The sequence below is a fragment of the Lissotriton vulgaris genome, chromosome 2_1 (genome assembly GCF_964263255.1).
Source record: "Lissotriton vulgaris chromosome 2_1, aLisVul1.2, whole genome shotgun sequence".
NCBI lineage: Eukaryota > Metazoa > Chordata > Amphibia > Caudata > Salamandridae > Lissotriton > Lissotriton vulgaris.
Window position 1 is genome coordinate 754,244,971 of NC_141687.1, and position 22,846 is coordinate 754,267,816.

At 45.3% G+C, this 22,846-nt stretch overlaps 1 protein-coding gene across 1 annotated transcript in view; it reads left to right on the forward strand.

The window, feature by feature from the left end:
• The window catches only part of OTOG (otogelin), a 1,187,449-nt gene that overhangs the window by 705,090 nt on the left and 459,513 nt on the right, over positions 1 to 22,846 (forward strand). Inside the window, exons 28-30 of the mRNA XM_086954148.1 lie at positions 1,541 to 1,697; positions 10,964 to 10,990; positions 15,844 to 16,011. Coding sequence (XP_086810274.1) covers positions 1,541 to 1,697; positions 10,964 to 10,990; positions 15,844 to 16,011 — 352 coding nt within the window. The remainder of the gene's footprint in view (positions 1 to 1,540; positions 1,698 to 10,963; positions 10,991 to 15,843; positions 16,012 to 22,846) is intronic.

The following is a 22,846-nucleotide window of genomic DNA, read 5'->3' on the forward strand; positions in this document are numbered from 1 at the left end:
TCTGCTTCTCAGCCTATGATGTTAATAAGAGCTGTGGAAGCCATCCTGCAAAACAAGTGCTAAATGTGGAAACTGTTGTTATATCAGAAACCACATTTACAAATATTTCAAAAGTATTCCATTTAAATGACAATAAAAATAGTTCATGCTTTTGCAGTGAGTTGAGCACCTGGTAAAGAGTTCTGTGCCTACGCTGCAGGTGACTTGCTTTCCGGTTTAGTCTTAAAAACTACTGGGCATTATAGTCAATCTACAATACCCTTATCATTGAAATATGAGGGAGTAGCATAGGTACTTAAGTCTTCTCAACATGGCTCCTGAAGGGAATAGGCCATACTTGTTTGTGAGGGGTGAGGGGTAAGATGTAGAGAAAAGAACAACATTCAGTGAGATCTCTGTAGTATTGTCCTGAAAGCCATGCTCATTTAAAACATTACACAAGTGTAGCTGAGTCAAAGGCTAGTTTGAAAAACTCAGTTTACAGCAGTTTTCGAAAAATAATATTTTCCACAACTCTGTTAATCGAATTTCTATGTACCACGAGAAGGGACCTTTTGTAAGAACAACAGCTGGAACATTGATCCATTAAGTACTGCTTAAATTGGAAGTAAAATAGCAATTCTCATTTAAAGATCGCACATTGGGGCCATGTGAATCGTTATATGGAAACCCGAGCAATATCAAATACTAATTAAGTGGCATTTGTTACTGATAGCAGAATATATATCCGCACCAATTGATCCAAAAAATCAACGTATATATTTATATATTTATGTATATATCTATATTTATATATATATATATATACACAGAACCCCTCTGACAGGCAGAAGGAAGAGGCCACACGATGAAATCCAAGGAAAAGCTTTTATTGGACAGCAGTTAAGGCATAATGCATTTCGGCCTTGGAGCCTTCGTCAGATGCCGCTGCTAACCTGAAACATGACCACGCCTTTGCATTTAAGTAGTCCTGCAGTCCTCCCAATGTTAGGAGCACCCACCTCCCCAACCATGTGATTGTTCACCTGCTGCAACATGGTAGGTACTACAACTCCAAGAATGCATCATAACTGGGCAGGCAGTACGTGGGGAATCTCTAGGGAAATTGAGTCCTTGTGGCACTGATGAAATACAGGGCAAGGCGTGTTGTGTCTGGTTACTATACAGTCCTGACGCCTCCCTGGGTCCCCGCATACATTCCAATCTCTGAGGCGCAAGTCTGCTGGTCCATGTGCTGATTACAATGACTCAACACTTCTCATGCAGCTACGAGCTGCCACTGGCAGCCAGTTGCGACCCGTGGATAGAGTTCTGTAGGGTGGAAAGGCGGGGCGGGGAGGTGGAGGGTGGGGGGTAGAAAACACTGGAATATGGATGATTGGAGGTAAGTAAACATTTAAATAAATAAAATGAAATTTGTAGCTCGCGCTGCATCGCATTTTGTGATGCAAGGCGCACAAATCAGGCAAATCAGAAAAGAATATTGTATGTAAGATCACATTTGTCTTTTCCTGCAATAATAATGTTCCTGTATTTTTAGGTTGATGTCACCTGGTTTTATTCAAATTGTCTGACTGACACCTGTGGATGTAATCGTGGTGGTGATTGTGAGTGTTTCTGCACCAGTGTGTCAGCATACGCACATCAGTGTTGTCAACATGGAATTCCAATAGACTGGAGGTCTCCTCGTGTGTGCCGTAAGTATTTTTTAAAATATACATACCAACCCTTATACTAGCCAATAGTCAGTGGTAATGGAGAGATCAGTGGTTATGAGCTTTGTGGTTAATGGTTGTTCTTGTTGACAGATCTAGTTGAAGATTAGATGGCAATTTCTCATAGTAATATATGGCCACTCCATGCAGTGTTTCATCCATCCTTCCCATTCTGCTCTATTCCACCATTTAGTCCTTCCCTCTTTCCATCCTATTGAACATATGGGAATGGCTTCACTGAACGCACAATACTTTTATCAAATATCTTTATAGATGTTATTATATGTAAACCTCCCAAACAATGATAGTGCAAGAAGTAGAAATTAGGTAGAATTGATGAACACGTAACATGAGCCCCAGGAGCTGTTGCTGCCCCTTCAACAAGTAGCGGCCCTCGACATAATTGTTCACTATGTTAAGGTAATACTGTCCAGTGGTGTCTAGTATTAGTGTGATACTGTCAATATCACAAAAATACTACTGCATATGATGGTATGGACATAATATATCCCTCATTTATCATTGTAATTTATTTTTATTTTTCAAAACTGTTTGAACATGAAATTGCTTTGAGCACATAATTGCACTCTACCTATTTCACATGAATAATAAATAGTTGAGCATAGTTCATATAGGTGAACACAGTTCATAAATGTGAACTTAATGCAAGTGAACATGGTTCATATATGTTCAGAAAACAATCCCACCTTCCGGATCTCCTTTCAAACTATTGTCCACTGTCTACCTTTACTTAGCTAGAGAAAATGATTAAATGATGCGTTGCCAACTAGTAGATTGTCTACATACACTTACTATATAGCTTTTAATTCTACTTCCACCCACATCACAGCATGGAGCCTGCAACTCTAAAGGGGGGATTCTCGCTTTCTCCCCTATCAAATGTGGAACACGTATCAGAAGCCTCAAATATGCTTCACCATACAAGGTCAAGTTACACTCTGGAAAACCAGAGGGCATGAAAGACCTGGTCTTTAGCTGGTTCTTGTCATTTCTCTCCAACTAAGGTCAACTTTTGAAAATGAAAAACGACACATTTGAGGATACAGATATGCACTGCAGTGTACCTGAGAATACGATCCTCATGTCTAAGTTCTTCAGTCATTACATTGAACCCCTAAACTGGATTTTGGTTCGGCAGGGTGTGTCCTTCTACCAGTATGCTGATGGCGTACAAATCAAATCCTTGCTCTTTTACAGCAGTGTCTAATCCCTCTACAAAACTGGATAGCTGAAAACTTAAAACATCCTTCTTTTTAACCCAAATAGGACCAAATTGCTCCTCTTTCTCCTTCAATTTGACGTAACCTGGATGTCAACTTCCTTCATCATCTGTGACTTGTTAGATTTGTGCCCACACTTTTGACAACAGTGGAATCTCTTGCCTTCACCTTGGATAGCCCCTCATGGCTTTCTACCACATATCAACAATGCGGCTAAAGTTTCCAATTTCTTCCTCCACTCACTCAAACAGTGAGATAGTTCATTCCCAGTCCCACGAAATAAATACTTGATAGCTACAGTCAATGCTCTATTTATCTTCAGGCTTGACTTTGTCAACTGTATTCATGCTGGCGCCGGGAAACCCTTTTTGGGTAGCTGTTGCGCCTTACAAATTAACATAACATAACATAACTGACACCCCTCAATCCCAGCTAGCTACATTGAAAGCCATTCCTCATTCTGCAGCCTTACTAGTTACCTTTCTTAAAACACATTTCTCCTATTCTTTGAGAGCTTCACTGGTTCGCTGTTCGCAGTCCTTCCTACAAGTATTTGTTACTACTACTTTCAGAGGCCTAAGAAATCTATGTAGCCAGAACACCCTAGTGTTTGAGGTTCTCTGTAGTAGCAACCACAAAATCAATCTCACTACCAAGCAATATCCGAACCCAGCCATGCCCCTTCATCTTCAGGCAGCAGCTGAAAAAGCACCTATATCATCTTTTCCTAGACTGATAAGATCTTCCAACCCAGATCTATCTTGTCAACCAACCATTATCCTCACGTCTCTTTTCTTCAAGCATCCCCATGCCTCATTCCACTCATTGGTAATTACTGTTCTTCCCTTCTTTGGCTTGCATTATGTTTGATACTTGTAACTTGCCTAAATGTCCTCGCAGGTGTGCTCAAAAGAATGCTAATTAAAATAAATAAAGTTCATGTTGGCACTCATAAGCAAACAGTTTAGCCTCTTCAAAACATCATTCAACATATTGTGAAGGTTGGAAAATAAAATACACAAACTTAGTGCAAATTCAAGCTAAACACATGCAACCTCCATCCATTTTTACTCATGATATGATTTATTTACACACAGTGTGCTGCCGTAAACAATGTACTCAATACTTGCAGGGTCTAAACATTCAAACCAAAATCTTTAAAGAGCATTCATTGGACAAACTAAAGTGCAAGCTCTGTGTATTTTAGTTTTGAACTTATTTTACTCTGCTGATTAAATATAAAGGAGCACACACTGCAAGAAGCAGCATAGTGTTAAATGGAGACCATTTTTTTATGGCCATAACATCTTGAATATGTAGTTTTGCAGACAAAATAGTATAGTGTGAGAAAAGTGTAAGGGTGTGGGGTCTGATCTACCTTACCGCTCCCCAAGATTTTTTTATTTTAGACCACATAGTTTTAAAATAATTCTTGTTGCTGTCGTGCAGGATTAAAAGTTCCTGCACTACACTTTAACACGTGTGCACACGCGTGTCTAGGCTGAATTAGGAACACTTTTGTGTGACTGAGGCTGTTATCTGCACATGGGTAGCCTGTCACAGGTGGGGCTTTAAATCAATTAGTTATGGCCTGTCTAGATTTTATATTTGAATTGAGCCTTCAAAAATAAAAGTTACTCTTTCTTTTTTTTTTACGTGAGTGTAAATCTGTGGTTCTTCACTGAATTTGCACTTTGTGTGAAAGTGGACACCTCACTCCTTCTGGGAGACAGTAAAAGTTGTACTTGCTTGGGCCCTTTGAGGAGAGAGTCTCTGGGACGTCTGTGCCAGATCTGCCTGGAGATGTCCTGGAAAGGGGTATATCAGACTCCTACAAAGCACACAAAGCACACAATGGCCCTGCAACAGGGGCGTAACAAACGCCCCCGCAGACCCCGCAGTGCTCGCAGTGCGGGGGGGCCTCACTCTCTACAGTTAATGAAGGGGCCCCCAGGGGTCCCCGGCCCCCTCAGCTCTTCTGAGAGCTGTGAGAGAGGTCTGCGCTGAAGCAAGCCTCTCTCTCTATGCATCTGAAGCAGGTGCAGCCTGCTCGAGCCCTTCGCCCCCTCCCTCTGACTGAGGAGAAACAAAGTATCAATATACATTGTTTCTCTTCAGTCAGAGCCAGAGGCAGTCCCAAAGAGGATGGGGGCACCAGAGACAGCAGTCTCCACTGCTCCTCTGAGGCAGCACAGAGCCCAGCCCCTACTCTCTCCTCTCAACAAAGCGCACCCCACAAGAAAAGAGAAGAGACCGGGACAAGGATGGGGTGGGGGGCCCACCCCACAAGAGAAGAGAAGAGACAGGGACAGGCCCCCATCCGAGAAGAGACAGGGACAAGGATGGGGTGGGGGGCCCACCCCACAAGAGAAGAGAAGAGACAGGGACAAGGATGGGGTGGGGGGCCCACCCCATAAGAGAAGAGAAGAGACAGGGACAGGCCCCCATCCGAGAAGAGACAGGGACAAGGATGGGGTGGGGGGCCCACCCACAAGAGAACAGAAGAGACAGGGACAAGGATGGGGTGGGGGGCCCACCCCACAAGAGAAGAGAAGAGAGGGTGGAGGGCCCACCCCACAAGAGAAGAGAAGAGACAGGGACAAGGATGGGGTGGGGGCCCCACCCCACAAGAGAAGAGAAGAGAAGAGAAGAGACAGGGACAGGCCCCCATCCGAGAAGAGACAGGGACAAGGATGGGGTGGGGGGCCCACCCCACAAGAGAAGAGAAGAGACAGGGACAAGGATGGGGTGGGGGCCTCAGAGAGCAAGAGAAGAGACAGGGACAAGGACGGGGTGGGGGGCCCACCCCACAAGAGAAGAGAAGAGACAGGGACAGGTCCCCATCCGAGAAGAGACAGGGACAAGGATGGGGTGGGGGGCCCACCCCACAAGAGAAGAGAAGAGACAGGGACAAGGATGGGGGGGGCCCACCCCACAAGAGAAGAGAAGAGAAAGGGACAGGCCCCCATCCTCACCTTCTACAGTTAATGAAGGGGCCCCCAGGGGTCCCCGGCCCCCTCAGCTCTTCTGAGAGCTGTGAGAGAGGTCTGCGCTGAAGCAAGCCTCTCTCTCTCTGCATCTGAAGCAGGTGCAGCCTGCTCGGAGCCCTTCGCCCCCTCCCTCTGACTGAAGAGAAACAAAGTATCAATATACATTGTTTCTCTTCAGTCAGAGCCAGAGGCAGTCCCGGAAAGAGGATGGGGGCACCAGAGACAGCAGTCTCCACTGCTCCTCTGAGGCAGCACAGAGCCCGGCCCCCACTCTCTCCTCTCAACAAAGCGCACCCCACAAGAAAAGAGAAGAGACCGGGACAAGGATGGGGTGGGGGGCCCACCCCACAAGAGAAGAGAAGAGACAGGGACAGGCCCCCATCCGAGAAGAGACAGGGACAAGGATGGGGTGGGGGGCCCACCCCACAAGAGAAGAGAAGAGACAGGGACAAGGATGGGGTGGGGGGCCCACCCCACAAGAGAGGAGAAGAGAAGAGAAAGGGACAGGCCCCCATCCGAGAAGAGACAGGGACAAGGATGGGGTGGGGGGCCCACCCACAAGAGAACAGAAGAGACAGGGACAAGGATGGGGTGGGGGGTCCACCCCACAAGAGAAGAGAAGAGAGGGTGGGGGGCCCACCCCACAATAGAAGAGAAGAGACAGGGACAAGGATGGGGTGGGGGCCCCACCCCACAAGAGAAGAGAAGAGAAGAGACAGGGACAGGCCCCCATCCGAGAAGAGACAGGGACAAGGATGGGGTGGGGTGGGGGGCCCACCCCACAAGAGAACAGAAGAGACAGGGACAAGGATGGGGTGGGGGCCTCAGAGAGCAAGAGAAGAGACAGGGACAAGGACGGGGTGGGGGGCCCACCCCACAAGAGAAGAGAAGAGACAGGGACAAGGATGGGTGGGGGGGGGGCCACCCCACAAGAGAAGAGAAGAGACAGGGACAGGCCCCCATCCGAGAAGAGACAGGGACAAGGATGGGGTGGGGGGCCCACCCCACAAGAGAAGAGAAGAGACAGGGACAAGGATGGGGTGGGGGGCCCACCCCACAAGAGAAGAGAAGAGAAAGGGACAGGCCCCCATCCGAGAAGAGACAGGGACAAGGATGGGGTGGGGGGCCCACCCCACAAGAGAAGAGAAGAGACAGGGACAAGGATGGGGTGGGGGCCTCAGAGAGCAAGAGCAAGAGAAGAGACAGGGACAAGGACGGGGTGGGGGGCCCACCCCACAAGAGAAGAGAAGAGACAGGGACAAGGATGGGGTGGGGGGCCCACCCCACAAGAGAAGAGAAGAGACAGGGACAGGCCCCCATCCAAGAAGAGACAGGGACAAGGATGGGGTGGGGGGCCCACCCACAAGAGAACAGAAGAGACAGGGACAAGGATGGGGTGGGGGGCCCACCCCACAAGAGAAGAGAAGAGAAGAGAAAGGGACAGGCCCCCATCCGAGAAGAGACAGGGACAAGGATGGGGTGGGGGGCCCACCCACAAGAGAACAGAAGAGACAGGGACAAGGATGGGGTGGGGGGCCCACCCCACAAGAGAAGAGAAGAGAGGGTGGGGGGCCCACCCCACAAGAGAAGAGAAGAGACAGGGACAAGGATGGGGTGTGGGCCCCACCCCACAAAGAAGAGAAGAGAAGAGACAGGGACAGGCCCCCATCCGAGAAGAGACAGGGACAAGGATGGGGTGGGGGGCCCACCCACAAGAGAACAGAAGAGACAGGGATAAGGATGGGGTGGGGGGCCCACCCCACAAGAGAAGAGAACAGCGACGGCTCGTGGAGGGAGTTACGGTGGGGCAGGAGGGTGGGGAGGGGGAGGGGCAGGGTGGAGGTTGCTAAAAACCGGCATATGGATAATTGCAGGTAAGTAAACAATTTAATTAATAAAACGAATTTCGTAGTGCGCCTTGCATCGCAAAATGCAATGCAGTGCGAGCTACGAAATTCGTTTTATTAATTACATTGTTTACTTACCTGCAATTATCCATATGCCGGTTTTTAGCAACCTCCGCCCTGCCCCTCCCCCTCCCCGCCCTCCTGCCCCACCGTAACTCCCTCCACGAGCCGTCGCTGGAAGAGAAGAGAGGGTGGGGGGCCCACCCCAGAAGAGAAGAGACAGGGACAAGGATGGGGTGGGGGCTCCACCCCACAAGAGAAGAGAAGAGACAGGGACAAGAAGAGACAGGGACAAGGATGGGGTGGGGGGCCCACCCACAAGAGAAGAGAAGAGACAGGGACAAGGATGGGGTGGGGGCCTCAGAGAGCAAGAGCAAGAGACAGCACAGAGCAGTGCTCGGGACCCTGACAAGGGTGGGAGTGGGGGCCCCCAGACAGAGTATTCTCCAGGGCAAAGCTCACATGAGAAGGGACGAGGCAGCAAAATGGTGCCCTCAGGTAAGCACGCTTGTTAGAACACACCATGGGCGTCCGCAGGGAGAGGGAAATGGGGGGCCGAGAAGGGTGAAGGCAGAGGGGGAGAAGGGTGCAAGGCAGAGGGGGAGAAGGATGCATGGTAGAGAAGGGTGAAAGGCAGAGGGGAGAAGGGTGCAAGGCAGATGGGAGAAGGGTGCAAGGCAGAGGGGAGAGGGTGCAAGGCAGAGAGGAGAAGGGTGCAAGGCAGAGGGGAGAAGGGTGCAAGGCAGAGAGGAGAAGGGTGCAAGGCAGAGAGGAGAAGGGTGCAAGGCAGAGAGGAGAAGGGTGCAAGGCAAAGAGGAGAAGGGTGCAAGGCAAAGAGGAGAAGGGTGCAAGGCACAGAGGAGAAGGGTGCAAGGCAAAGAGGAGAAGGGTGCAAGGAAGAGAGGAGAAGGGTGCAAGGTAGAGAAGGGTGCAAGGCGGAGAAGGGTGCAAGGTAGAGAGGAGAAGGGTGCAAGGCGGAGGGGAGAAGGGTGCAAGGCGGAGGGGAGAAGGGTGCAAGGCAGATAGGAGAAGGGTGCAAGGCGGAGGGGAGAAGGTTGCAAGGCAAAGAGGAGAAGGGTGCAAGGCAAAGAGGAGAAGGGTGCAAGGCAAAGAGGAGAAGGGTGCAAGGCAAAGAGGAGAAGGGTGCAAGGCAAAGAGGAGAAGGGTGCAAGGAAGAGAGGAGAAGGGTGCAAGGTAGAGAAGGGTGCAAGGCGGAGGGGGAGAAGGGTGCAAGGTAGAGAGGAGAAGGGTGCAAGGCGGAGGGGAGAAGGGTGCAAGGCGGAGGGGAGAAGGGTGCAAGGCGGAGGGGAGAAGGGTGCAAGGCGGAGGGGAGAAGGGTGCAAAGCAGAGGGGAGAAGGGTGCAAGGCAGAGAGGAGAAGGGTGCAAGGCAGAGAGGAGAAGGGTGCAAGGCAGAGAGGAGAAGGGTGCAAGGCAAAGAGGAGAAGGGTGCAAGGCAAAGAGGAGAAGGGTGCAAGGCAGAGAAGAGAAGGGTGCAAGGAACAGAGGAGAAGGGTGCAAGGCAAAGAGGAGAAGGGTGCAAGGAAGAGAGGAGAGGGTGCAAGGTAGAGAAGGGTGCAAGGCGGAGAAGGGTGCAAGGTAGAGCGGAGAAGGGTGCAAGGCGGAGGGGAGAAGGGTGCAAGGCGGAAGGGGGGAAGGGTGTATGGCAGATAGGAGAAGGGTGCAAGGCGGAGGGGAGAAGGGTGCAAGGCAAAGAGGAGAAGGGTGCAAGGCAAAGAGGAGAAGGGTGCAAGGCAAAGAGGAGAAGGGTGCAAGGCAGAGAAGAGAAGGGTGCAAGGCAAAGAGGAGAAGGGTGCAAGGCAAAGAGGAGAAGGGTGCAAGGAAGAGAGGTGAAGGGTGCAAGGAAGAGAGGTGAAGGGTGCAAGGTAGAGAAGGGTGCAAGGCGGAGGGGGAGAAGGGTGCAAGGTAGAGAGGAGAAGGGTGCAAGGCGGAGGGGAGAAGGGTGCAAGGCAGATAGGAGAAGGGTGCGAGGCGGAGGGGAGAAGGGTGCAAGGCGGAGGGGAGAAGGGTGCAAGGTGGAGGGGAAAAGGGTGCAAGGTAGAGATGGGTGCAAGGCAGAGGGGGAGAAGGGTGCATGGCAGATGGGATAAGGGTGAAAGGCAGAGGGGAGAAGGGTGAAAGGCAGAGGGGAGAAGGGTGAAAGGTAGAGGGGAGAAGGGTGCAAGGCAGAGGGGAGAAGGGTGCAAGGCAGAGGGGAGAAGTGTGCAAGGCAGAGAAGAGAAGGGTGCAAGGCAAAGAGGAGAAGGGTGCAAGGCAAAGAGGAGAAGGGTGCAAGGAAGAGAGGAGAAGGGTGGAAGGTAGAGAAGGGTGTAAGGCGGAGGGGGAGAAGGGTGCAAGGAAGAGAGGAGAAGGGTGCAAGGTAGAGAAGGGTGCAAGGCGGAGAAGGGTGCAAGGTAGAGAGGAGAAGGGTGCAAAGCGGAGGGGAGAAGGGTGCAAGGCGGAGGGGAGAAGGGTGCAAGGCAGATAGGAGAAGGGTGCAAGGCGGAGGGGAGAAGGTTGCAAGGCAAAGAGGAGAAGGGTGCAAGGCAAAGAGGAGAAGGGTGCAAGGCAAATGTCACCCCTAAGAAGGGCCCTGGGTAGTCAATAGAGCAGGGTGGATTGCATATACCCCATGTGAATCCAGGTCATACATACATACTTAATGACAACAATGTTCCAATGAGGTTTAATCCGTAAATACTGTTCACAGCTTAGAGATACCTGTTAGTTGTACCAAGCAAGATATTAAGCGATAGACTAGATAAGCCATGTAAATATCTGATCGTCAATATTTGTATAATAATTCGTTAAGTCATTCAATACAAAATCAAGTGTTAGTGCAAATCTTAAGTAAACACCAAGTGCTGTGGTGACATAGAAGAAAAACGTTCCAACAGAGTGTGAATAAAATATAAAAGGCAATAGATTAGACAGTTGAATGCAAAGCGTCCAATGCCATGAATGTCCATTCGTGAGAGGGGCTTTGCTGAAATTATGCAGCTTGTTTTAATTTTATAGGTGCTAAAATAAATACATTGTTTTCTCTTTTTCTAGCTGTGATACAGTGTTGGTGGCATCATCATACTAATATATGTATATTTTTCACTTTCAGCCTATGACTGTGAATACTTTAATAAAGGTGAGTCATTTGACAATTGTTTATTTTCTGTTGATGTGCAGACACCCTCTCACAACTTCTAGCACAAAGATGTGACTGTTAGTTGTATCTCATTTGTTACCCTGTATTCCATTCACCTTTTACCTCACACTTCCTTAGAAATGCCTCAACCCCTCCCATAGGTGCTACTTATTGATGCAGAATTATATCGATTCGTATCAGAATTCAGAACTTCCGCACAAACATGCGGTATCTCTGTTTGAAAAACTATGTTGCCGCTGACTTGAATTGATTAAATGTTTGCAAGAATATTGTGATTATCTGTTTTTAAAGGAAACAAGATGGAGAAGGTCCCATGTATATTACAACCCTGGTAACCTGGGAATGCTGATTTATTTGAACTTCCAGAACACACTCACACACTTCATAGAGTTGAATGAGAAGCTGCCACTATAAAGTGTTATTGTGGTTGCCATTTTTTCATGCCAACATTCTTTTCAGAGATGGCATGGTTCCTGGCAGAGTGTAGTGCATGGTTGAGGCTGATTTGCACTGTTGGTTGGACTGAGGTGTAATCTCATTGTGAAATGTTTGCATAGGTCAATTAAATCTAGAGGAAGAGCCCACAAGAACTTAGCTACTGCTCCCCTGCTGCAAGACCACCCACCATACGCTCCAAAATGTCCAAGTCCCAAGTTTTGGATTTTAGCTATCTGGGTACCAATAGAATCACAACCAAGGGCCCAGGATGTGAAGGAATACCACTTGGGGGGTTCAGACTCACACAGGCTGGGTCCAGGTGTGGGTTCAAGATGGCAAGAGCCTGTTATAGTCTTATGGTGTGGAATAGAAGGCCAGCAAACTGGCTCTTGGAGTCAGTCCGGTAGTCCTGGGTTCTGGTGTAGCAGCAGGACTCAAGCAGCAGGACTGGCCCCTGAGAGTTTAAGGCAAGTTCCAGGGAGTAAAACAGTCTTTCCAGGTACAGAAAAGCAGTCTTGTGGAGTACACAGCAAGTCACAGCAGCAGGCAATCCTCTGAGATTCCTTCCGCAAGCCCAGAAAGAGAACTGAAGAGTGGGTCTGAGGGCCCTATTTTCATACTTGGTACCTGCTATGAGGTTGGGAGACGTTTCTAGAGGAATCTCATTAAAGTACTGGAATTTCCTGCCTCCCGCCCTGGCTCCAAGCTTCCTGTAGAGACAATGTGCAGGTGACAAGCTCTTTGTGTGAAGGTAGAGCACAGCCTATTCAGTTATAAGTGGGGCTATGACTTGCTCCCTTAATCCTACTACCTGAAGGCCTATTACCTAATCCCTGATTTGTATGAATGTCTGGAAGGAATTCACAAAGTCTAACTGTCAGTTATACCTATTCATGTGACCTGGTGAAGGCTGCAGGCACCAAATTGCTATGGGCAGGAACTTGTCAACTTTCGAAAAGTACGAAGAAATGTGGTGTTTGCACTCTAAAAATAATCATACATTATACCAAAGTACACTCTATTAGTCTTAATTTATAAGTTTTGTGTGCACTTTCTAAAAGTAGCATTTTCAAAATTGTAAATTAAAATCTGACTTTACTATTAAAGAAAATTTGTAATTACAATTTCATAGATACCAAACATAAAATGCATATCTGTTCCCAATCACAAATGAGCACGTATTAAATGTAATAACGGAACCTAGTGTTATACTATGGGATATATAGGTCTCACAGTAATGAAAAACAAATTTAGGAGTTTTTGATTACCATGACATGTAAAACTTAAAAGTACATGTCCAATCTTTTAATTGCAATCCACCCTGCTCTATTGACTACCCAGGGCCCTTCTTAGGGGTGACATATGCAATATAAGAAAACTTTAATGCTTGGCAAGAGGATTATATTGCAAAGCCGAATTGGCAGTTTAAAACTCCATTCAGACTGCAATGGCAGGCCGCGGACATCTTGGAAGGGTCCACTCAAATGGGTGGCACAATACATGCTGCTGGCCACTAGTAGCATTTAGTTTACAGTCTGTGGTTAAATAGGAGCTAATAAGTAAATTAAATATGCCAATGAGGTGTAAACTAATTTAACCATGTTTAGGGGAGTGAGCACAAGCAATGTGGCACTGATTAGCAGTGTTAAAGTCACAAAGCCACAAGGCCAAAAAAAACGAATTCAGCAAAAAATAGAGGGAAATAGGCAAAATGTTTGAGGGATGACCACCCTAAGGCTGACAAGTCTAACAGGTACCAAGTGGCAAGGGTTTAATTGAAGTCACGTTAAGTTACATTTGTGTTGATTAACATTAGGAGTCATGTTTATAATGGCAATAGAAAAGTAGCATATTTATTAACTGAGGAAACAGAAACAATTTCTTTCCCATTCTTTACCATGACATGGATGCTCGTTATGACATTTAATGGGTCAGAAACTACGCTATCACGCATGCTTATGTTTAGTCATTGGTCTATGCCGGTTATCATTCTGTACCACGATCCACTTAGGAAATATATAGCAGGATTTATCCATACATGCTTGACTGTATATGGGAGCCAAATAAGGGACTCCTGTGATCTTTCTTACCACAACGTGTATATTTTGAAGATTATTATTTGGATTTAATTCACTGGGCTATATCCATATGGTTTGTGATCATTACCTAAATGAGACACGTCTGTCAGTTTATTGGTTCTTATTTTGAATTTGCAAATTACTTGCAAGCCCTGACGAAGTTCCCTTGGCATCAGGGAACGAAACGCCTTGGCTTTGTGCCAGTTTTTAAATAACAACCTTGAATAAAAGAAGATTTATGAACTATACCTGTCTTGTTTTGCGAGACTTCTATCAGAGCGCACCTTCCTTACCTATGAACTTCTACACTATTATGCATGCTTATGTTTAGTCATTTTCTATAACTCAGATCCCCGAATGAGTATCCAAATTTTCGACCAGTTATCGGATTATCTATTCACAGGCCGTGGCTAGCAGGCTATAGAGCGTAACTCCATTGGCACTGCTCACCCCGACTCATAATATCTAGCAATTCTGAAAACGTGGACCATTGTTTAACCGCATGCGTGCTAGCGGAATTCCGCTCGCACGCTGGGTTTTTCAAAATCGCACTTTGCGTGACGAGCTGGGCTCGTCATCAGCGTGCGAGGAGGCTACGCCATGACGAGCCCAGCTCGTCATCAGCGTCGAAGGGGTTAATTCTTAATAGTATTGCAAGAGGGTAATCCTCTCTGTACTACTGAGAGATTTCTAGGAAGTGACCTCTATTAATTTTTTTATGAATTGCCATAAAACTTGAAGAGGCCTGATGTAATAACATCTTCCATCGTTGTTTCTTGTCAGTACGCCATTCTGAGGTAATGTGGTCCTAAGTACTGTTAAATATTTAATGAATTTGTTCTGTGAAAAATGATGTGATGTTTGCTTGAAACGGAAACCTGGGAAAAGCAATGTATTCTGTTACAACTAATACATGATTGAAGAGGTTGATACAGAAAAGAGGGAAACTGCGCCTGAAATTACCCTTCAGCTGCAGGAATGTTTTATGTTAGAAAGAAAAAAGAAAAGCAAATAATTTCAATTGTTACATAATTTTCCGTGTTATCTTTGCTAGGCTAGGAACATTGTTAGACTTAAAATACATGCTTTTAATAAAAATGTAGAACGTGCATATTGAATAGATGTCTGTTAAGGTACAAAAATACCCATATTTTCGGTCAATCGATTTAGGCCAAACTTCAAGGTTACACTTTAACAAGTTATTGCATGATGAAACGTAATGTGCTTGTGATTATGGATATGTAATTTTCAAATATTTGAATATTATTGTCAAAGGTAACATTTTGGGGCTAGGAATACATATATTTTATCTACTTGGCTCAAGGCTTACAGGATTGCGGGACGTCCCATGGTTCATTAGATAGACTCTCACTAATATCAGGGCCTGATTTAGATCTTGGCAGATGGGATACTCTGTCACAAATGTGATGGATATCCAGGGCCGGACAGGCCGTAGAGTGCATTGGGCATTTTCCCAGAAGGCTGGGGCCTGTTTTGCAGAAGTGGGAGCTGTTTTTTTGGTTGAGAACAGGTTGTAATCGGCCCCAGTTACAAAAGCATCAGTGCTTCACACTAGCAACTCACCAAGCCTCCCTCCCCCAGGTGGCTGGTCCTTCAAAATTGCCAGGGCTGCTTTGGGTTTCTTGTCCTGCCGTGCAGATATCGCTTCCGCCATATTACAAGTGTATTATATGCTATGGCACTTGTAATATGGCAGACAGCGTATCTCGTCCACCAAGATCTAAATCAGGCCCTAAGAAGTTGTAATATTCAATGTTTTGCACAGTTCAGTAAAGAAAGAATAATATAGGGGGCATATTCAATATGAAATCGTACAAGGACTGCATCAGTCATTCTACTTTAGTTGTATGCTGCACAAACTAGTTCCTTAATGCGTGGGTCTGAGTGTGCACCTCAGGAGCATTAATATTGCGGGCCCCGTTGGCTAAAGTTGTGAGTTGAAGTCCCAGTTTCCACTGAGAAATGAGAATTACCAAATGTTCCCCCAGAGTTTCTGGTTGTTTTGAAAAGTCAAAAGGTCCAGTGGAAACATGGCAGGTCTGCAGTGGTCTAGCAGAACTCATACTATCCAATGGGGCTCATAAAAGGTTTGCCACCCCATCTGAAATGTTGTGACTCTCACAATGATCACAATGATGCTCAAGATGATTACAAAGTCTGCCTTGTAATGTTTTTATTTTTTTATATCAATGCTTCATTATTTTGTAGTGTCGCCGAAATAGGTATGATACTTGTTAAAATGTGAGGCGTGGAAGATGAAATATTAAAGCTATCTAACTTTCTTTTTCCCCGCAGTTTTGGGAAAGGGTCCATATAAATTGGTCAACTACATGGACCGACAACTAGTGATAGCACCTAATCTGCCTGGCAGCAACGTTTTCCAAGTAAAGGCAGAAGATTTTGTTCAAGGAAAAGGTGTGAGTTTTATGCTGACGCCAGGCCTATACAAACCAAAGGCACATGGTAAGCTTTTACCCTAAATGAATGAAAAAATACATTCAGCCGGCGTGGTGCTTCCAGTAAACAAATATAGCTAGTTTGTTCAAATACTTAGTGGTTTTATAAGTAGGTTTCGGTGAAGGCAAAGTGTTGCCCTCTCATCTGGTAAACTGAAACTATTTGCAAGTGCCAATTTTCCATACAAACAAGCCCACACAACTAACTGTTTCTCAACAGAATGTAAGGAGAATTTGCAACCCACACACTCTTAATTATACGGTGCATCTATATTTATGATTATGTAACCAACTGGTTTAGTACTGGTTTAGTACTCTTGTTTTTTCAACTTAAGTTGTCCCTGAAACTTTTGTTAGGTTGTACCTATATATGGTAATACATAGAGATATTGATGGTACATTATTCTACATTTAATTAAAAAACATTCCAGGGAAAATATTCATCTCACCATCCTGCATTTTCCATTCAGGGGCCATCACCCTCTCTCTAGCCCTTCTTTGTTTGAGATGTGCAGCCATGAGTATCCCGGGTGCAAGGCTTATAACAATGAGACTCCAGAAGAATTCTGTATTTCACCATCGAATCAATACACATATCCATGTCATTGACACTTATGGACAGCGAGTCTAAAATAAGAAAATATGGCCTACAACTACCAACTTAGGAAATGAGGAACCAGACGTAAAGACTTGGCCTCAGCTCGACTTCATTGGATTCTGAGAGAATTGTTCATCTGCCCCTAAAAATGTGCAGTTTGGTATTCATGTACAACGTTCTCATGCTCTTGAGCAAGGTTCGTGCTAAATACCACTGCAAAAAATGAGCTGATAATCATAACTGTGTTGGCATTGCTTCGCAGTTGCTTTTTCCGTTACAGCGTTGTGAACATATAGCCAAATTATGATGCCCATATTGATGTAATTATGGATTCCTCTTATGAGGCTAAGTAGTGGTTAGTTAATGATAACGTCAATGACAGTTAAATCCACATGGGAGCCCGGCTCCAACTTTAAGGTGACATAGTACACCATAGATGCCTTCAATTTTGATGAACTGTGAGGAAATGGCTGATCATTTGATACAACATGTGCTGATGTCTATACTCGTTATGCAATGTGTCTGGTTCAGATCACAAACTCTTTGGTGTTAGGTCCCGTGTGGGTTTAACTGCCATTGATGTTATCATTACCTTATCTCTACTTAGCCTTATAAGTGAGATGTAATGTACACCTCCTCACCCCGGGAAGCTACCTTCGGTATCCTAAAGAAGAATTAATGACTCTCATGATCCCCTACTACTCACCTTTAAAGATTCCAAAAGGGTGGTCCTGATGAAGGTGGATATCATTTATAGTCTCCACTGAAATGTGCTTTGACCTGGTTGCTATGCAACCCCAGCCAGCAACATAATCACAGATATCCTATGAAGTGTTCCCTTCCTGACTTTCAACGGTGTATGCCAACTAAGGTTGGGTAGTATATGTATGTGATGTGTGCTTGTTAGTGCATGTTGTGTGAGAGGTCAGGATGATTGTGTGGTTCAATCATGGAGATATACCATATGATCCAACATACATGTCATTTTTTGCAAATTATGATGGTGCTTCCAAATAAATCTGACATGTATGTCCAAATTGAACAATTGTATATTTGCTCTTATGAATGTTTTGTAGTTTCACTAATATGCTTTTAATTTTGTATAATTAGAGCAATATCCCCAAAAATTCATATATAAAAATAAGAATGAATTGAATAATATAATAAAATGATAAAACTAATACAATTGGTTGTTTGATTTGTCTGTATGGCAGAGGGTAGTCCATCGAGCTTGTATAAGCCTATAGAGAAAGCATATAGCTCGTGTGGGAGTTTTTTCATTATTTTGTGGTGTGTTTCCCCCTTGCTCCCAGACCTATAAATTAACTTCAGGGGGTGCCTTTTTCATTCTAACAAAGGTGTCATGTCAGCTACTGTTGCTATATGTGACATTAACACATTTACTCCACTAAAGACAGAAAAAAGGCCTTGATTGTAAGTAGTGGTATCAGCCGGATGTGGTAATGCTGGGAGGGATGCGGCTTTCGACAATCACAAGTAGTCCAGTATCTCCAGGCGCAGTAACCCTGGACTGAAGACACCGGAAATTGTTTAACTTGGTTCAAATCCTCTCCTTGTGCAACTGTTGCAGGGACAGGGACTGTAGGAAGTAGTATGGGTCAGCCCCCAACTGACCCCTGCAGCACTATGGGAGAAGCCGACAATGCCAACCTGGGCTACTTCAGCATTACTCTGACCCATACTCATGCCCAAGATCCCCATCAGTCCTCCCACTGCCACTTTCTACCTGCTCTGACTAGGCAAAAAATGTCAGCAGTTTTCTCCATGGAATCAAGGAATACTATGTATATCCAGTTCTGTTTGTTATTCCCCGCTCTGAGGCTGAAGATCATAGGGGGCCCCTCACAAGGGTAAACTTACGCATGAATACATCTACTCAGTTTACTCTCACACCTTGTAGTATATTTACTACTTTAGGCTTTTCATCATTTATGAGTATATCTTTAGCATAGACTTACATGTCTTCACCTACTAAATTCGGAGGATAAAGCCTAATTTATGAGTATAAAGTTACAACTTGTAACATTTTACACGTTGAAAGGAATGTAAAAGTACAGGGAAAAGTTGAAAAATATGTTAACATTTAAAACAATTAGTCTAAATTAATTTTAACCAGTTCTTTTAAATATAGAACACATTTTAAAAATATTTACAGCATAAACTTAATTTTGAATCAAATATTTATTTATTTCAAATTTATTAAGGTAAATAAAATTACTTTTCTTAAGATTATAAATCTCACCTAAAGTATAACATTTATATTTAATTAATATGTAGTAAAGGTTAATGTAAATGATGTACAGAGTTAATTTAAATTATGTACTTTATTCATTTTTTAAACAAGTTTTAACACCTTAGATGCGCGAAAACATCCCTCCCCAGTGCTGCGCTGTCCATTGGAACTAGTGCTGAATGGACGTACAATGGTCGTGCGCAGCACTGGGGAGGTAGTGCTGCTGTCGGCCAACGCCCCGACACAGCACTTAAGAGGTTAAATAGTAATAATAAGAATAACAGTAGCTGTGGGCATATTTTTTTAAAGAAAATAAGTATGTTTTATTATGTTACATTTTTCAACAGTACACTCAATAATTAATATCACATTTTAAACAGTTATAATAGGTCAATGTAATTTAGCATTAGTTTCTATGGGGATTTATTTTAAGTCCCTACTTCCATTAAGGGAGGGAGTAGCAGTACCAGTGTTTGGCCATATGTGGTGCTACACATTTACAACTTATTGCCTAAAATGCCAATAGAAGTGTAGTTTCTGAATAGAAATGGGCTAACTTTTTTGAGGGTGGGTGCATGTTCCCTCCTAACCCCTCCTTAACTTTCCCTAAACTCCTACTTGCTCCTCCCATAACCCCTTCCAATAAGTTCTATGTATTCCCCATTTTTCATCTTCTCCCTAGTCCCACCACATTTAATTCTAAAATGAATTCTTTTGTGTTCAGATTCTCGGCAATCAGCACACATATCTCTGCGCATAAAAGACGGAAGAGAAGGAGGTGTAGACCTCCATATATAGGTGCATCGAAACCATTTTGTAGTAAGTTAGTAGTAGGGTTGGACGGAACTCACGGAAGTCCATGGAGTTACATAAAAGGTTTGCACGTTTCTGTGGATATCTGCAAGTGGCCAAAAATTAGTACGTCACGCTGCTAACACTGATTTATAGCCCCAGGAGCTTGGTCCACACTGCAAAATCCGCGCAAACCACACCATGGAGAGCACCAGAGGGCGCTGCTTCTTTGTTGCCGCTCGAGTATATTATCAACTCGAACTGCAGCTTTCTCAGTGCGAACTGCGATTCTCAAACACCAAGACTCCTCTTTCTTGTCGGGTGAGCATGCTCCGACTTCTTGTGTTTTTATGTTCCTACTTACCTGCCCCCTTTGAAGATTTTGAATGGGTTTACTTGGATCTTTCTCTCAACGAAGACCGGGTGTGGGAAGAAAATCTTCAAGGATATCTCCGAGGCACCTGATACCATGCTACAAGTAGCTTTAGGGAAGCTTTCGGCGTCATGACCCGTCAGTGATAGCACGGCATGGGGTTGTGGTTGTGGTCGCGGTCGTGCTCCAGGCACCAACTGGTGGGGTCTGTAACTGACAAGGCGCAGTGACAGGAACCACACGGTTTGAACCCTCTGGTCTTTTTTGACATCCTACACACAGAAAAAAACTCAACAAAAAGTCTTTCAAAATATGACAGGGAGTAGCTGACTTTGTTGGATCTGTACTGGCTGGCGTGGAAAGAAAAGAACTGACATCAGTGCACCGAGGTGGCACCTATATAGTCGACACAGGCGTCATGACAACAAACTCACCTCCTACAGCGTCATGCGGAGTCAACCTATGCCACCTACCGGCGAGCAGGGGTACTACTAAGAAAAATTTTCTGTATCCAGCCTGATGCCTGGAAGTTCTAGGGTAAGTAATCTATGGCAAGATCATGTCTCTACCACATAAGGCATTACCAAAGTTAGGTAACTTGTCCAATATGGCCACTGTTGACTTGCCAAAGAGAAAAAAATAAACATAACCAGGGGTGACCAGCCTCCACATGAGGATCTAGGCCAAATGATAGCCAGGCATCACAACACGACATTTCCAGACCCAAATCATAAACCAAAAAGACTAAAAGTAATATCTTGGAATACTAATGGGTTGGGACGCAATCTTAAGAAGGGAGTCGTTCTGCAATATCTTAAGCAACATGCCCCAGATATAGTAATGTTCCAGGAGACTTACCTCAAGGGAAACCACATGGGTACACCATTATAGTGCATGCAGGCTGTATATCGGACTCACTGGGATGGGCATAATAATTCACAAACAATTTTTCTTTCAATTTTTTGGCATCCGCAAAGTCTTCCTTCCTGGTGCAGTTTCTGCGGAGACGCAGAAACTGCCCGAACGGTAACCCATCTTTCAAGGCTTGGGGATGATGACTGTTATACTACAGAATAGTATTCCTGGCTGTTGACTTTGTATACAATGTTGTGTAAAGATGGTTGTTACTGACTACTTTGATTGTTATGTCCAAGAAATTCATACTGCTTTCATCTGATTGCAGCGTCATCCGCGTATAAGAGTATTGGTATTGGTATCCCGCTTATTATTGGGTAATCATGTTGAAATTCACTAAGGTGTTGGCCAATGGAATTAATATATAAGGTAAAAAGCAGGGGTGCTAAAATGCACCCCTGTCTCACACCTCTTCGTATCTCGAACTTCTCTGAGCACTCGCCCTTGTAAATGTAAATGTGTTTGTATTTATGTAGCGCCTTCTACCCAGAGGTCTCGTAGCGCTGTATTCATAACGCTGTAGAACCCTTCCTGGCTTTCCTGTGAGATGTCCACTCCTGGGCACCCCCAAGGTGAAGCCAGGTATCCAAGCGCTGCTGGGACCGTTGTGGAATTTAAGCAAGCTATTGCCCAGAGTCACAGTGTGGGACCCATGATTAGACTAGGCACTGAGGCGAGAATTATCAGGTCCGGGGAGATTGAGTCCAAGAGCCGCTGAGGCGGGAATTGAACCCTGGTCCCGGGCCAGACCTCTGCATCAGGGTCTACCGCTCTAACCATTGAGCCACGCTTCTCCTTCCTGCCATATCGAACTCTGGCGCCTGCCCCCTATAAAGTTCTTTAATGAATGAAAGAATTTGCTTGTCTATGCCAATCTCGGTGAGTATCAACCATGACATCTTGTGGTCCACACAGTTGAACGCGGAGCTTAGGTCCACAAAGGTGACAAAGAGGTTTCCTTTTTTGGCCTGCGTATTTTTGGCTATTACTAGTGCCAAATTGAGTCCCTGTTCTACTGTGACTCCTATACCCCGAGTGGTGCCCCCCTAGTCCGGGACCCTTGAAAGTGAGCCTAAAGATGCTTTGCCAGCCCAGCTGTGGTTTTGTGGGGAGATCTAATGGGGCACACCACATCTCCACTTCGGAACCATCGCAGCACAAGTCATCCACAACGCTGGCCCTCACATCGCAGCCCCAGGTTTACTCGGAACTGCCTTTGCATGACACATCCTCAATGCAGGCCACCGAATTGTAAGCCCTTCATTGACGGGATACTCAAAGAGGATGCAGAGCTCCACATTGCTGTCCTGCAGTTCCATCAAAGAACTGTCGCCTGACAACACATCCTCAACATTGGATCTTACAACGTTCATCAACCAGAATTTAAGGTACTTTGATCAGCAGCCAGTCTGTGCTCCATTGCGATTGGCCTGAACTTGTGTCCCAGTCTGGTGCGACAAGATAACCACAGATGAAGCATTGTGCTTCAAAGCTTTGGTTTCACTTAAATCTTTACACTTGCAAAAATGCATAACTCCAGTTCTTTTGATTATATTTTTGTTGTTTTAGTCTCAAATAATTTATTACATTTTACTCGTTTTTTCAAAAAACTGTTTTAGATGCTGCATAAATACTTCACACATTGTCTCTAAGTTAAGCCTGACTTATTTGTGCCAGGCTGCCAGAGGGTAAAGCACAGCCTAATTTTATCGGTTTGCTTGTGACTTTACATTGACACACACTGTAACCCAATTTCTAACATATATAATCTAGGAGTCTCTGGCTATACAAGCATAGTAGCAATCAATAGTGGAGATACGCATAGATGACTCACTGAATCAGACCCCGCCCTACATTATGGGCAACAAGTCGACCACGAAACACCAAAGAATTTGGATCACACTTGGCCT